The following is a 17,767-nucleotide window of genomic DNA, read 5'->3' as shown; positions in this document are numbered from 1 at the left end:
TAGAAAACACTTGCTTACACTGTTTACACCATCAATAAAAAGAATTTCAATATAGTGAGATCTGTTGCATTTTAGCAAAGTTTTTAAAAAGTGTAAGTGTTAAACATTCTGATCCTTTTAAAACACATGCTTAAACACACGTTAAAGCTGTAAGTGGATTAAAAATACATTTAAAAAGAGGTGGTCATAATAATAATAAAAAAAGAACATTTTTATACATAGGATTTTATTTTGCACTGCTATAACAATTTCATTATAGACCAAGGGAGAAAAAGAAAAAAAGGATAAAACCACCACACTGAGTAAATTACTAAAGCTTTTCTACTTTGCAACAGGATTTTCCATCTGACAGATTTACTGTCATATCCCCTTCAAAACAGACAAGATGCTTACCATATTTTCAAGATTATAGAGGTTGCCACTGAAAGAAAAATTTTACACAGTCACTGTACATCAAGGTTGAAAAACTGTCCTGCATGAAAAATATACTCAGAAATCATGTGAATAAAAGAAAAAAGAAAACATTATTGTGTTTAAGGAAAGATTAAAGTCCTCATAATGTGCCATCTAAATGTGGATACTCATTCTTCCTGGAGTCGCTAAGATGTAGGAATTTCTTGCTTCTGCCCTTTTCACTCATTATACTGTGTGTTTTTCTGCCCCCAACAGTATTCATTAAGGCAAACAAATCCTTTTCTGAAGAGGTCTTAAGGAAATTGTGGACAAAGCAAACTTTTGGCATTAAAACAGGTTAACATATACAAAGCCTTTAGTAATATACATTAAGCATATTTTTCTTGGACTAGTGACAAGAAAAGATGAACATGCTTGTTAACAATGTCAAAAAGTTTAAAATTCAGTGTCCAAGCAATTCCTAACAATGCTTCTGTAGCTTTAGGCTCTAAACAGTATAGAGTTTATGCAAATGCATTAAAGAATTCAAGCTTGGCAAATTACACCCAAGCAGGTTATTAAACTATATACACAGAAAGTAAATGATAAATACAGAATTAAAAGAGTCTGTCTGTTTCCTTATAGCCTTGAAAATTGACAAAGTTTTTGAGGACAGTTCTATATTATTAAACATTAGGTAACCACAGGTGTTGGGAAACCTAACTACACAAACCAATTTAAAATACTCAAGATGACTTTGTAGTGTTTAATACAATTCAGTTCGTAGTTAAGGGCACAAGACAACATTTAACAAAAATAATCACATCAATTGACCTAGAAATCAAATGCAAATAGATATGAATACAATCTCCAAAATCTGTCTTTTAAGTGAACATTAACCATTTATTCAAAGTTATACAAGAATGTGAAGGATTAAAGTCTTCTGTGACATAAAGCCATTTCAAATAGTTTCATGTCTCAGCTGAGCAGGAGGAGAGAGGGTGAAAGAGTGAGTGAGTCGGCCGCGTCGGGCAGCTAGACAGCAAAAACAGACTCAACAGCAGCCGCCCCCGGCCTGCTGTCCCCCCTGATTGCCTGCATGTGTTGCATTAGTAGCAGCATGCTGAGGGCCAATTTTAATGCCATTTGCCTGAAATAAAAGAGAACAGAACAATAAATACGACCAGACACGACCAGACAATCTAGTTCAACTAGATTCTTAAAAAAACTCATTTAATTCTTAATAATACAATTGTATCAAGCATTGAGAAAAATACAGTAAGGTTTTAGCAACAATTAAAACAGTATCTCTTAAGTAATGTTCCTTCCTTTTAAAAACACTGTGGAAATGTTTCTGAAAATAATTCTTCATCATACCAGGTACTGCGTAAACAGAAATTGGATAATGCTGCTTTTCAGGAAATTCTCATAACGCACAAATCATTTAAAATAATTATTGCAAGACATCTTTAAAGGACAAAAATATCCAAAGCCCATGCTGCTTTAATACAACGTAAAACCTTTTTTCTAGACAGTGTTTCTGTTCCATGTTGAATCAGCTGTACAGGCTAAGGGCATATGAGTGTTCTGTGTCATCAATAATTTCTATGATCCCCAAAGACATGGCAGCTTGCCAAGAACCCACACACAGAGTAGTTCTTTCATTCATCAAACTCACACTTATGTCTTAACCCTCACTCCCTCAAGTGGATTTTACCTAAAAATACAACACTTTGAGAAAAGTAATACAGTAGCTTCAGAAATTAAGCTCTTAAGGAAACTTTACGTCACAGTAAATCTCAGATTTATAGTGCTTGGCAGTTGTTCTGCAACAGTAGTAGCCTTGGGGTTTCTGGCACTAGCTCAGTATTGACAGCAGCTGATGTGGTTTCTTTTCGCTCTTTTGACTCCTCTTTAATAAAAAGCATGCCCTATGGCTCATTGGTTTTGCCCCCTCTGGGCTGGTAGCAACTTCTTGAGGAATCAAGGAGTCAGACTTGGCATTAGGCCAAATAAATAGCACGGCCTGTTGGCTCCTGACAGCACATTACAATCAAAGCCGCATAAGGCACAGTAAAGCAGTCAGCTACTATATGAAACCAGACAGAAACAATGAATGTGCCCTTTTAGATAGAGGCCCAATTACTGTTCAATTTATATGGCATTATTCTCTGAATGGTGTCACCTTTAAACTAACTGGAGAAGTACTGCCATATAAGCACAGAAGATAGGATTTAGAAACTACATTACTCCAAATTAAACAGTGAGAGAATCATGTACTTTTTGGAAACCTCAGGCAAACTGCTGTTTGTTTTAGCAGAGACTACTGAAGTAACAGAGAGACTCATTTATGCACAGGATGAGAGAGACATATGTAATGGTTTCCTAACACAATACTTTTCTAACTGCAACTAGGGAGAAACCAGGGCTTTTCTTTCAGAAGCCAGATGTCTTATTACAGAATGGCAAAAACATTTATGTAAAAGTAAGTATGCTATATCCACATAAACATTTTGAAATAAATACAGATAAATGCAGACTGGGGATGTGGGTCAAATGATGCTCTTTGGTGAACACTCTGAATTAGATGCTTCAAAGCCTTACATTTTATTCAAATCATGTTGACCAAAACAGGACCAAAATAACATTGCAAAAAACCCAATGCCAAATGCCAGTTATATTTATATTAATTTAGTCTCCTGAAAACATGCTATGCTATATATTGGGAGTCATTTCCAAATTTAGTATTTCCCTCTTTCCTACAGACAACAGAGAAAGCATCTTGCATTATTACACAGTACATGCATTTATATACTAGAAAATTATTCCCAAAGCAGATGACACCATATGGACATGTGGATAAAAGTGGGTTTTCCTTTCTCTTTGGGGGATTTATATTATTTTGCATTGTTTGCGATAAATGGATAGGGCCACTTACTTTAATCCATTTTCATAAAGTGATGCTCTACTAGAACATAAATATTTAACTATTATACCACATATACCAATTTTTCAGTTGGATGACTGTAAACTAATGGTGTTAACTGATTATCATGATTGATTTTAGGAATTAAAAAAATTATAAAACAATAAATCCAAACAGTAATTAAAAGTGAATTCTAAATTCATATTGACAATATTTTTATGTATATACCTCATTATTAATGTCAAAGACTCCTTCTTGAATTTTTTCATAAATTTCTTTTGCTGTATTAATAAATGCCTGAAATATAGAGAAATTGGTTCATATTATATAAAACCAAAGCAGTAACATTACATATAGAACATCATAATGTTCAACATATGAAAGTCAATAGATGTAATATATTAATAAAGAATAAAGATCATATTAATATATTATAAAGAATTGATGTGATACATTTTATTAATAAACAAGCCCACATGATCGTCAACAGACACAGAAAAAACATTTGACAAAATCCAACATTTCATGATAAAAAAAACTCGACGAACTAGAAATAGAGGTGAACTCCTCAAACGATCTAAAGAAGGGCATCTAAGAAAAACTACACCTAACATCATAGTCAAAGACGAGGGCTGAAAGCCTTCCTCCTAAGATTAAGAACAAAGCAAGAAGGATGTATGCACATGCTCACTAGCATTGAAAACAGCATTATTCACAAGAGCCGACAAGTGCCAACAACAGAAATACTCATCAACCAATGAAAAACAAAATTTGGGATATTCAATTAGTAGAATATTATTTGGCCACAAAAAGGAATGAAGTATTGATTTATACTACAACGTGGATGAACCTTGAAAACACTGTGCTAAATCAAAGAAGGCAGACACAAAAGCCCACAATAGCACAACTCCATTTACATGAAACGTCCACAATAGGCAAATCCATGGAGACAGAAAGTAGATTACTGGTTGCTAGAAGCTAGATGGAAAGGAAAATGGGGAGAGAATGCTAATGAGTATGAGGTTTCTTTTTGGGATGACTAGAATGTTCTGGAATTAGAAAGTAGTGATGGTTGCACAACTTTGTGAATAGACTAAAAACCACTGAATTGATTGATTGAGTGACTGATTTTTGAGATAGGGTTTCACTCTGTGCAGTGGTGTGATCTCGGCTCATTGCAACCGCCACCTCCTGGTTCAAGTGATCGTCTCACTTCAGCCTCCGAGTAGCTGGGACTACAGGTGTGTGCCACCTTGTCCAGCTAATGAACTGTATACTTTAAAAGGATCACTTTTATGGTATTGGAATTATATCTCAAAACATCATGACCATGAGAGAAAAAAAGAATACTGGAACATGAGAATAGCACATATGACAAAAACACATTTCTATTAAGTAAACTGCATAATCCTCCATGTAAAAACTAGCTTACTTTTGGAGGATACAGTTCTACACAGGGCCTTTTTTTGGGTCATGATAATGTATTATTGTGTTTTTTTGTTTGTTTGTTTTTTGAGAAGGAATCTTGCTCTGTCACCAGCCTGGAGTGCAGTGGCGCGATCTTGGCTCACTGAAACCTCTGTCTCCTGCATTCAAGCAATCCTCCTGCCTCGGCCTCTTGAGTAGCTGGGATTACAGGCGCGTGCCATCATGCCCAGCTAGTTTTCTGTATTTTTAGTAGACATGATGTTTCAACATGTTGGCCAGGATGGTCTTGATCTCTGGGACCTTGTGATCTGCTAGCCTCAGCCTCCCAAAGTGCTGGGATTACAGGTGTGATCCCGGCCAGTAATGTATTATTTAGTATATAGTTTAAGAAGGAGAGAAAAAAGGATGTTTATGATAAAGAGATAAAAGGCAGCTCAACTTCTTTGCCATGTTACAGTTTCATGCTTTTCCCACATAGTATACCATTAAATTGTCAAAATAAAAAACTAGTGTTAGAATACTGGAGACCAAAATAAACCTATAAATACCAAAATTTATACATAAGCATTCTCTATGTGAAATATTTAGAGATTTTATATAAATATTACCAATGCTGTAGAAGGCATACAAACTCTGAATAGGTTCTAAACTATCAGATTTGACAGATCACAGATAACAGTACCAATCAATATAATAAATAAAGTCCTCCTCAATTAGCACTCTATAAAAATTCATAAAAGAAAGCTATACTCCATTACCACTGTTACAGACCTAATTCAAAGTTTAAAAAGTAAACAGGATTCATGGAGAGGAACAAATGATACCTTTCATCTTTCTACACTGGAAACATTTGACTGCTGAACTTGCCATCAGAGCTTTTGTTTCCTAATTAACAGGACTGATATGTTTTCACCTTTAAAGGCCTTACAGCTCCCCTGAGTAATCAATCTACTGCAGCTCAATTACTGCACCAAGCACACACCAGTCAGTGAAGGAGATTTGAATGTCTGCGGCAGGAGCACAGAGATATGAATATGCATAAACTCTAAGTGGCTGATCGAATCATCACAGAGGGTCATGAGAATTTGCAGCAAAATAATGAGAAGAATTAATCACTGCAGATTCACAAGGCACTTAGGACGCCGAGTGTGCTTTCCATGTATATGCTGGAGCTAAAGTGAAGAGGGAACTGGCTCTCAGCCAAGTATGAATTGATTCACATTCTTCAAAATTGAGGTTATCCCTATAAATAAGGAAAAACCTAACTTTATTTCCAATAACATGGCAATTACCGTGATGGCTTTAGAAACCAACCTAACTAAATACTGAAGTCAACAGATACATAAATTCATAGGGCTGGAAGTGCTTCAAGGAGCATCCACATGCCCACATTTCACTAGAACGTTAGATTGAAGTACAAGGCCTCATAAGTGAGTTATAACGTCATATAAAAAACAAGCACTTTTATACTACAAAAGTTATTAAATGTGCCAATTTATGTAAAAATTGCCTTTTTCCCCATCTGGTAATAAATCACTTTAAAAACAGGCTTCAGAAAGTGATGCTATATAAAACTTCATAAGTCACTAATAATTTTATTACCTAAATAGTACTGAATACTTTTACTAAGCACTTTTAAGCATAGTTGTAGCAGATGAACTGAGGATGTACAGTATTTTTTATCTGAAAGGCAGGCAATCAACTTCATTATAACTAAAATATAACTAATAGTCCTGGGATATTGCTACTTTACTTGGTCGTTCAATCTCTGATTATATATTATAGGCAATAAAATAAAAATTTTTTTACCCTCTGAGCATATTGTAGAGGATACTATACAAACGGGTTATTTTACATACTTCATGACAAATATTAATATTTAATATCTATTACGAAGTGATTAATGACCAATTTTAATGAGTCCTTTGCATTTGAAACCCAGAATGATAAATGCAGACATTAATATACCTGTTTTAAAAGTATGTGACTATTTGCAGTAAGACTAGGCTTTGTGCATGCGCGCGCGCGCACACACACACACACACACACACACACCCCACAATATGTGGCTACAAACTTTGAAGTTGCTGAGTTCCTAAACATAATCAACATTAACCAAATACTAAGGCTTATGAGAGGTCAAATAAAATTTCTAAGAGCCTTGGGTGTCACAGATAAAATCTCCCCGATTTAAGTTGCAAAACATTTCCAAAAAGATAACAAATATGTATGTATATAATACACTGGCTGGGATTTTAAAAAATTGATCATTTTACTGTTCATTAAATATCAATCCCATACATAAACTTTTTAAGGTATAGATGTTTCTAATCCATCTTTAGGCCATTGAATTATATATATATATATATATATATATATATATATATATATATATAATGTACAAAAATACATTTTAGTATTGCTTGGTAAGTATCTCAAGGCAGTACTAATGTTCTTCACAGAATTCATTTAAACGGTTAAGCTATTCCCTTAAAAATGCCTTATCTATAGATACTAAACATACTGTAGTTTTGAATCTCTAGCACAATACCTAAAACAGCATAGATACTTAAACCACCTTTGTTGAACTCAATTACCCTTAGCAAGGAAATACATACAGGGTACAGTGGGCTTACAGGAAATGCTGGTTTCTTTTTGCTTACTTACACCATCTCTTTGGGGGCAATTCTTTTAAGATTTCAGTAAGGGGCAAGCAGTAGGCAAAACTAACATATTTCAGAACAGGAAAAAATATTTGCTGATAAACTGATGTCAAATGATTTCATTTGTTTCAATGATTTCATTGTTTGCACCATGAAACAATGTCTAGGCAGATCTACCATTATGAAGCGTAAACAGATTTCTCTGCAGCCAACTGAATTTGGTGGTCCTCCTGCTTCCCCATGTGGCGCGTGCTCTGTTCCAGATCAGAAGCCTGCCTCTCTCATTTTACCACTAGACCTTCCTTTTCCCCATGCTTTAACTGCCATGTTCGGTCCTTTACCTTCCTTTTCTTCATTAGCCATTCATTCTCTTGCTTTCCACCTCAAATACTAATCTTTCAATGTTTGGCAGCAATTAATCTGAATGACTGTGATAATACCTAAACTTAAGGCAAAATTTCAGGGACTTCCACAGCACACCTGAAACAAACATAACCACAAAAGACTATAAATGTGTTGTAATTCAAATAAACACTCAGTGAATACACATACTAATATGTATCTTACATATCACTGATATTTACCCAAGGGCACCTATTAAACTGTTGTCACTGGCCAGGCTCACACCTGTAATCCCAGCACTCTTTGGAAGGCCTAGGCAGGAAGACTGCTTGAGGCCGGGAGTTCAAGACCAGCCTGGGCAATGTGGTAAGACCCTGTCTTTATTATTAAAAAAACTGCTGCAACACATTTAGAACTTCTGTAGGTATCATGGAAGGTACAAATGAGGAGGACTATTGTTGCTGAACAACAGGAACCATTTAGGTAGGAATAAAACCATTTATTTGGCAGAAACTAAGCCCAAGGGGTCAAATCTCCATAAATATGAAAGAAAAAACCTTTCTGCACTAAGTGATAGGTGAATGCAGTGCAGGATTGAGTCAGGTCTCACTACATCATGGATAACGTGCTAACAGGGCCTTCAAAACCAACTGTGGAAAATAGAAGCAGAGGGGAACATGGGATACTATTTTATTACGGTTGGACAGTTTTTAAGACAAAATATTGAAAATAAATGGTCTTCAATAGAATATTTAAATTACTTCCTTATGTAACATGCTGCCACCTGGTGGCAAGATAAAAATTAGGTAAGACCAGTATTTTGGACAGTTTAAATATCTTGAGCAGATGCTACAGAGCAGGGTTATCTTATAAAAAGGCACTTTAAGTTTTCTCTTAGAACTAAGAAATATGACGTAACTAAAATGTTGTTTAATTTTCTTCTCAATTGCTGAAAGTCAATGCTATGAACATTACAAGTACCCATTTGCCTCAGTTGTTAATAATCAATACATACTAAGTACTTATGAGGCAGTCACTACACTGATTTATAAAGGTTTTCACTATTTCTTGAAAGAAATTGTTTAAGTATGTAAATAAGAAAATTAATGTTAACTTTCTTTTGCTTTCAAGAAAATCTGTATTTGTGAGATGAAGTTAGACCTTAAAAAATCAGCAGAACTGGCCGGGCGCGGTGGCTCAAGCCTGTAATCCCAGCACTATGGGAGGCCGAGGTGGGTGGATCACGAAGTCAAGAGATCGAGACCATCCCGGTCAACATGGTGAAACCCCGTCTCTACTAAAAATACAAAAAAAATTAGCTGGACACGGTGGCGCGTGCCTGTAATCCCAGCTACTCAGGAGGCTGAGGCAGGAGAATTGCCTGAACCCAGGAGGCGGAGGTTGCGGTGAGCCGAGATGGCGCCATTGCACTCCAGCCTGGGTAACAAAAGCGAAACTCCGTCTCAAAAAAAAAAAAAAAAAAAAAAAAAAAAAAAAAAAAAAAAATCAGCAGAACTACTGAGGCTCTAGAACAGGCGTCCTCAAACTTTTTACACAGGAGGCCAGTTCACTGTCCCTCAGACCGTTGGAGGGCCGCCACATACTGTGCTCCTCTCACTGACCACCAAAGAAAAAGGTGCTCCTTCCTGAAGTGCGGCGGGGGGCCGGATAAATGGCCTCAGGGGGCCGCAGGCGGCCCTCGGGCCTTAGTTTGGGGATGCCTGCTCTAGAATCAGGCTCTCCAGGTTCAAACCCCAGTGCCACTTCTTTTTTTTTTTTTTTTTTTTTTTTTTTTTTTTTTGAGACGGAGTTTTGCTCTTGTTACCCAGGCTGGAGTGCAATGGCGCGATCTCGGCTCACCGCAACCTCCGCCTCCTGGGTTCAGGCAATTCTCCTGCCTCAGCCTCCTGAGTAGCTGGGATTACAGGCACGCACCACCATGCCCAGCTAATTTTTTTGTATTTTTAGTAGAGACGGGGTTTCACCATGTTCACCAGGATGGTCTCGATCTCTCGACCTTGTGATCCACCCGCCTCAGCCTCCCAAAGTGCTGGGATTACAGGCTTGAGCCACCGCGCCCAGCCAGTGCCACTTCTTATCAGCTGTGTTGCTCTGGAAACAGTGCTTAGTCTCTCTGTAAAATGAGGATGATAATGTGGGAAGTATGTGCTTTTTTATGTTCGATTTTAATTGCAACACAAACAAAACAAATTAAAATTCCTTTGACTTGTATTAAAGGTAAGTGATCCTAATAAAGGAAAGATAAATGTAGCTGACTTCATAGATTGTTGGGAGGATTACTGGAAAGCACTGAAAAGCATGCTTGACAAGTATTAAGCACTCAATATGTGTGTCAGCTGTTGGCATGAACGTTTGGTTGCAAAGACACATGGGGAACAACAGAAGGGAGTACGGTACTCAGTGAGTATGTGCCCTGCAGACACCACAGAGTTAAGGAGAGAAATGGTGATCAATGCTCTATAGTCAATTCAAGTATCTTGATTAAATAGAGCTAAACCTTAAAAAAAGTGAATTGACAACATACAATGTATGCAGTGAGCCCCCCAAAATAAAATATATTTGATAAAACTTAGATATTGGGCAAAGACAGGAGAATCCTGTGAAAGGAACAGCAGACTAGAATTTGATAAGAAACTCCTTCAAATTCTGTGACTTCTTCAAGTTCTGTGATTCTACTTCATTTAGGGTCAGTGAAGAAAAACTAATACATCACCCAATAAAGTGGCTTTTAAATAGTATTTCAAGGCAATTCTGCAGGGGCCACCTTTTGAAATGAGATAGGGGGTAGGGACAGCCCTGTGGAAGGAGAACCTCTCTCTGCCTCTTCCCTGCCTCATTCTGGAGCATCACCAGTTCCAAAGTAGTGTTGCTGTGATGTTACTTTTCTTATGCAGTGTCTCTGTGTTTCACTAGAAGGAAAAGAGTCACTGCTAAATCTACAATGTATAATTTTCTCATTTTGTAGATATGACTGAGCTGCAAAAGGAGAAATGACTTTCCCAAGGCCACATACAATTATAGCAGAAGCAGGATCAGAATCTGATATTCTTCTATGTATATTGTTCCTTTATTAGGATCAATTATCTTTAATACAGGTCAAAGGAATTTTCATTTGTTTCATGTTGCAGTTAAAATACATAAAAAGCATATATTTCCTACATCCTTTAAAACCCTTTTAGCTAGAAATCATATTGAATTTCTAGGATTATTTTTGGAAGTATATAAAATTTGTATTATTTATATCTTTTGTCTCTTTCCTACCTTTACAAAAATTAGTATCAGCAATATCAATGCTAATTAAAGGAAAGTAAGGAGCCTAAACAAATCTTAAGTTTAGCAACAGAATAAAGGGAGGAAGATACTAGAAATATTCAATTAAGAAAGTTTGGGGAACATGGCATTTAAGAATTTCCTGTTCCTAGAAAACCAAAAACCACATGTTCTCACTCATAAGTAGGAACTGTACGAGAACACATGGACACAGGGAAGGGAACATCGCACACTGGAGCCTGTCGGGGGATGAGGGAAACGGGAGGGAGAGCATTAGGACAAATACCTAATGCATGTGGGGCTTAAAACCTAGAGGATGGGTTGACAGGTGCAGCAAACCAACATGGCACCTGTATACCTGTGTAACAAACCTGTATGCTCAGCACATGTATCCCAGAACTTAAAAAAAAAATTATTATTTTAGAGTTTGTTGCTGCAGCATAACATAGCAAAAGCTCAGCAATACAGATTGTTAATAATTGGTTTTCTACGTCAACTTAATAGTTTTAAAAATCAAAATTATTGCAGTATTTTACTCCTTAGTACTGAGTATACTGAACCAATGAATAACATTTTGTAATTCAAGTGATGGATTTAAACTTAGCTTATAAAGAAAAATTTCACTCCAAGTTACTCTCAGAATGCTTATTTATATTCAAAAGTAAATTATTAAAGTATTTTCAATTAAAAAATTCCTATTCCTACTTTCTGTCAGAGATAATATAAAAACATTTAATTCCTTAGCAATTTAGTTTTTCCATTTAATAAGCACTTACTGAGTGCTTGATTTGTACCAGGCACTAAGGACACTCAGGTAAATATGAATTCTTTAAAACTCAACGATGTGGTATATAGGAAAGACACAAATCCAAAATGGGAACGTAGAAGGAAAAACTTCAGTTGCTTAGATGAGTAAGGTGGCATGACCACTTCCAAGTGTAGGCCTGAAAGATAGGTAAGCTCCCACCCATATGTTAGGAAAATTGAGGGGAAGAAGGGCATTCTGGCCAGAGGAGCAGATTTTAAGCTCAACTGTGTTGGAAGCTGCGGATAGACAGGAATGTCAGATGAAGTTAGAGAAGTGGCCTTATAGGCAGAGGAACACTGAAAAGGTAGGAAGCAGGAGAGGGACAAAATCAGAGGAGAGTTTGGATAATAAATCACAAGAGGGCGATGCTGGCCATAGGGAGACTAGTGAGGAGTTCAGAGCAATAATCCAAGAAAGAAATGAGGGCCTGACCAATTCAGATGGTGGCAACCAGAACGAATGGCAAAGCTCAAACCTAGTATCCGCTGTGAAGAAATTAACAGGACTTGGTAAGTGACAGAGTAAAATGGTGATATGTTTATGGATGACTCCACTTTGGGTTTAAGTGATGAGATGAAAGGGTATACTATGAATTGAAATAAACTACAAGGGAAGAAAATCAGTTTTCAAAAATGGAACGAAAATTTCTTTTAGACACGTGGAATTCTAGTATGTTGTATACTTAGGAAGTCTTGGTAGTTGGCAATCTATATAATTGTGCACCTATATGGGAATATAAGCTACAGCTAAATCTAAGTGTGTAAGTGTATGACATGCATTTATTAGCATAATTTTCTTAGGTAATGATTAACCACCCTGGTTTAGAAGTACAAAAATGGATGCAACTTTCAAAGTCAGAGTCTGGATTATCTATGAAGTTCCCTAGGGTGATGGCCAAAGCAGAGGTGAAGAAGCTGATGCTAGTCAGCCCAGTCTTCCAAAATGTAGAAGAGAGTAGTAAATATTTATTGAACTAAGCTATCCTCGAGGGATACTGGAACACTGCTAAGGAAGGGCGGGTCAGATTTCCACTGAAGTCCTGTGATATGCATTCACGGCCTTAACACTCAGAGTAGGCTTAAGGGGACAACAAAGTTTTCAGTTTACAACCTCATTATAGCTACATAAAAATACTCCTTCCACCACTTTCAACAAAGCCCAAAACAAGATAAGATGGTCCCTCAATGCAAATGAGGTCTACAGACTAAGTACCAAGACAGAATGCAAGTATTAGCAAGGGGCCTTGAAACTGGTAGTCTTCCTAGTTACTAATGTCTTAGTAAGTCATGCATTCTCTCTGGACATAGAAATTCACCGATCCTGTCAGTTTAGGTGGCTTGGTAGGTTACTGCAATCCGTCTTAGGGTTAGCTGGCTGTATTTTCAGCTATCATCTCGGTTGTATCTAGTATTTCAGCAACAGAAGTACTTCAGCAGCATAAACATAAGACTTTTGGGAAGGGGACTTTGCCTAGCCTGCCATTATGACATGAATGTCTCTCCATCTAAAAAGACCTTTTCAAATCACAAAGATTCCAGGCAGCTACTGAAGGAAGAAGCACCTGTTGAGAGGCCAATTTGCTCATCTGGATTTTTTTTTTTTTTTTTTTAAAAGACACAGGGTCTCCCTCTGTTGCCCCAGCTGGAGTGCAGTGGCATGATCTCAGTTCACTGAAGCCTTGCCTTCCTGGGCTCAAGTGATCCTCCTACTTCGTAACTGGGAGTGCAGCAGGTATGTCCCACTGTGACTGGTTAATTTTTCTATTTTTTATAGAGATGGAGTTTTACCATGCTGTCCAGGCTGGTCACAAACTCCTGGCCTCAACTGAGCTGCCCACTTCGGCCTCCCAAAGTGCTGGGACTACAGGTGTGAGCTACTATGTCCAGCCTCATCTGGATTTTCTAAAATCTCGTTTTAAAATACTTGGGCAAAGATAAGGTTTAGGACAGAATTCCACCTACATGTAACAAGTGGGACCAAAGCCTAATGAGAATGAAAGACTGAAGGAAGAAGAGCATGGTTGGAGCAAATACATACTTACTCATCCGAACTTATCTACTGTTGGGGTTGCAGAAATAAAAACTGTCTTCAAAGAACTCTATCCCTATGGTGGGGCTGACATGACAAGTGCAATGATATCATGCTAAGGTGAATTCATGCCCAGGATGACACAGGAATGAGTAGATGAAAAAGTCTGTCAATACAGACACTGTGTGTGGTGGCTGGTGGTGGAGGGAACACATGCTGGTGTCACGAGATGCACTCCAGAGGAGGGACTGGACTTGAGCCCTTCCTTCCGACTTGATCCTTCAGGGAAATGGTCATTTCAAGTGCAGAGAATACTTTTTTGTGAAGAAAGGGAGAGAACACTGCGAAGCTGATCGACTCTTAGTTTACTATGCAGCACATGGTGTGGGGGGTTGGGAGTCAAAGCATCCTGTATGCTAAGCTAAGGAGTTTGATGCTGAAGCTGTGGGGAACCACTGCATGGTTTTCATAAAATTGCAGAGAGACATTCAATCTTCATTTTTAGAATGATCCCAGAGGTCACAGTGTAAAGGACTGAAAAATGAAGACAAGAAGTCCAATTAGGCTACAATTATGACAGTGAAGACAATTTGGAGAGATATTTAATAGTTAGAAACAGTAACAGAGGAAAAGTGATAAGTATTAACTGAATAAATCAATGTGAAGGGGTAAGAGAAGTAACACTATGGAATACAGAAGATTTGCAGATTAGAATAGAGAAGGGCTATCAGCTCAGTTTGGATATGTTAAATTGGAAGAGTGGGAAGAACACTTGGGGAGAATTGTCTAGGTGGCAGCTGTCAGGGTGGAGCTGAACCTACAGTCTAAAAGGGTACCTGAAGTAACAGACTTAAGTGATATCTCAAAGTAGGAAAAAACTGGTTAAAAAAAAAATCTGAGGAAGGCCAGTGAGGGTGGGGGTAGAAGGAGAAGGAGGAAGAGGAGGAGAGAGGGAGTGGGGGGAGGGGAGGAAGAGAGAGAGAGAGAGAGAGAGAGAGAGAGAGAGAGAAAATGGTGTCATGGCACTAAGAAAGAAGTTTATTGAAGAGTAGTCAAAAGTATCAAATATTCCGAAAGGACTGTTTAAGCCAAGAATAGAAAAGCAGGAGGGAAAAAAAAGTATAAATCTTGCTTTTTGAGTGCCCACACAGTCATGATTGCTGTTAGCATTTTGATGTATTTTCTTCTAGCCTTTACCTATTATGCATGATATGTTTTTTGTATTATTCTTTTACTTATTCTCTGTTTTCCAAGCTTTCTTTCATGCAATTACTTTTTTATAATGAACTTTTTCTAAAAGTAAAAATAAAAACAAACGAACAAACAAAAAAACACGCAGAAAAGTATTTGTTAGGTGTGATTTTTAGGAAGACCAGGATGACCTTGGCCATGGTGGAAGAAGTCAGACCATGAAGAGGGGTGTGAAAAAGAACAAGGAAATGGAGACCGCTCTTACCAGAAACCAGGAAGAAAAAGATGCAGGAGAAATGGAGTGAAAGGATTTTATTTTAAAAGATGGTTGAAACTTAATCACATGCTGGAAGCCAAGAATCAATAGAGAAAGAAAGGGGGAAGATAATGAGATGGTTTGAAGCAATAATGTCTCTGAGGAGATGGGAGGAGACAGCACTCTGCCTGATTCTCCTGTGACAGAACAAACCGGATTCCTCCACAGGCTCCCTAGCTCCTCAGAGTGTGACCTCTGGATCAGCAATAGCTACATTAGTTGAGGGCCGGTTACAAATGCAAGCTCCCAGGTCATACCACAGATCTACTGAATCAGAATCTGCATTGTAACAGGATTCTTAGGTGATTTGTATATACACTAATATTTGTGAAGCTCTGGTCAAAAAGACAACTGACTTAGGCTGGGCATGGTGGCTCATGCTATAATCCCAGCACTTAGGGAGGCCAAGGCGGGAGAACTGCTTAAGCCCAACAGTTTGAGACAAGCCTGGGTGACTTAGAGAAACCTTGTCTCTACAAAAAAAATCTTTAAAAAAAAAAAGACAACTGACCTGAAAAAAAAAAATCTTATGAGGCATTCTTAGTTTAGCTTCAGAAAAAAGTAGTCTCCATGCCCCCACCACAACATATATGCGACCATGAAATAAGAGAGTGAGCAAAATAACACAGACATCAGTCCATGGTATGTTAAGAAAGCTTATGCAGCCCTTGCCAATTCCAATTTTAGGCATTTCAGAGACTTTACAGGAGCCCCTCCAATCACAAGCCAAGAAGCCTAGGAGGGAAGGATGGTTTTATAAGCCAGGCCTGGGTCCCACCACCCTGCATAGCCTCAAGGACACTGCTTGTGTAACCCAGCCACTACAGCTCCAGCTTGGGCTCAAAAGTACCCAGGTATAGCTTGGGCAACTGTTAAAAAACGTTGCCGACTTTTATTTAATCCAGATTTTCCAAGTATGACTTGTGTGTACAATAAATATCTATGTGGATATATATTAGCGTTATGAATGTAGTATATGATAGTCTCTCTCTATATATATCCTGTCTTGAGAAATTCTTCCCTCTAAGTAATACTTAATTTAGGAAGACTAGGGTATCATTTTATTTTTACGCTCTTTGGAAATAAACTTCAAAGTGTTGCCTTGGGTGCCATTTTATTTAGGATCCTAGTGCAAGATAGGCAGTATAAATCAGGAAAGATCAAAACAGTTGGAATATCAGAGATATAGTTAAAGGATCTGGAAACCAATATCATCTAGATAGATGCTAAAACATTTAAGAGTATTCACTGTAGAATTCACAGGTCAGTGGCAGCTCTAAAAATAAAAGTGGTGCCACTTCCTAACAGTTCTTCCTAGTTTTTACTCACTCCCTGCTCAGGGTATCTCTGAAATGAAGCATTTTATATATATGTATTAGTCTCTATTGCCTATAAGTCTTTACTTCCTCCTTGCTCAGGGCATCACTGAAATGAAGCATTTTTTTCCCCCCTGAAATGGAGTCTCACTCTGTCGCCCAGGCTGGAGCGCAATGGTGCAATCTTGGCTCAAGGCAATCTCTGCTTCGCTGGTTTAAGCAATTCTCCTGTCTCAGCCTCCTGAGTAGCCTGGACACAGGCGGAAGCCACCATGCCCAGCTAATTTTTGTATTTTTAGTAGAGATGGGGTTTCACCATATTGGTCAAGCCTGTCTTGAACTCCTGATCTCAGGTGATCTGCCCAGCTTGGTCTCCCAAAGTGCTGGAATTACGAGTATGAACCACCGCACCCAGCCTGAAATGAAGCATTTGATATGTATATTATTAGTCCCTTCTGCCTATGAGCATGTAAAAAAAAAAAGTTACTTCCAAGACACAATGGGGGTATACGCATTGGGTAAATACTCATTCCTGCCCCCCCAAAAAAAATCAGCCAAAAGAAAGGGGCTACAGGTGCCACACAAGTTCAAAACCAAGCAGGGCAGTCATCAAAACTTAAAGCTCCGAAATAATCTTTTGACTCTATGTCTCACGTCCAGGGCACAGTGGTGTGAGAGGTGCATTCCCAAGGCCTTGGGCAGCTCCACCACTGTGGTTTTGCAGGGTTCAGACCCCACCGCTGCTCTCACTGGCTGGTACTGAGTGCCTGTGCCTTTTCCAAGTGATGGCTGCAAACTGTTGGTGTTATCTACCATTCTGGGGTCTGGAGGACAGCGGCCATCTTCTTACAGCTCCACTAGGCAGTGCCCCACTGGGGACTCTATGTGGAGCACCAATCCTACATTTCCCCTTTGCCTTGCCCTCGTAGAGGTTCTCTGTGAGGGCTCTGCACCTGCAGTAGGCTTCTGCCTCAACATCTACGCTTTTCCATACATTTTCTGAAATCTAGGTGGAGGTTCCCAAGCCTCAACTCTTACACCCTGTGCACCTGCAGGCTTACCACT

The 17,767-nt window shown here is 38.3% G+C and overlaps 1 protein-coding gene across 1 annotated transcript in view; it reads right to left on the bottom strand.

The window, feature by feature from the left end:
* Positions 1-205: 205 nt before the first annotated feature.
* The window catches only part of RAB2A (RAB2A, member RAS oncogene family), an 88,085-nt gene continuing 70,523 nt past the window's right edge, over positions 206-17,767 (bottom strand). The window contains exons 7-8 of the mRNA XM_010346046.3: positions 3,548-3,616; positions 206-1,543 (exon numbers count right to left, since the gene is read on the bottom strand). Coding sequence (XP_010344348.1) covers positions 1,448-1,543; positions 3,548-3,616 — 165 coding nt within the window. The 3' untranslated portion in view covers positions 206-1,447. The remainder of the gene's footprint in view (positions 1,544-3,547; positions 3,617-17,767) is intronic.

This window comes from Saimiri boliviensis, chromosome 15 (genome assembly GCF_048565385.1).
Source record: "Saimiri boliviensis isolate mSaiBol1 chromosome 15, mSaiBol1.pri, whole genome shotgun sequence".
Lineage (NCBI taxonomy): Eukaryota > Metazoa > Chordata > Mammalia > Primates > Cebidae > Saimiri > Saimiri boliviensis.
The sequence above is the reverse complement of the archived record's forward strand: the minus strand, read 5'-3'. Positions and strand labels throughout refer to the sequence as shown.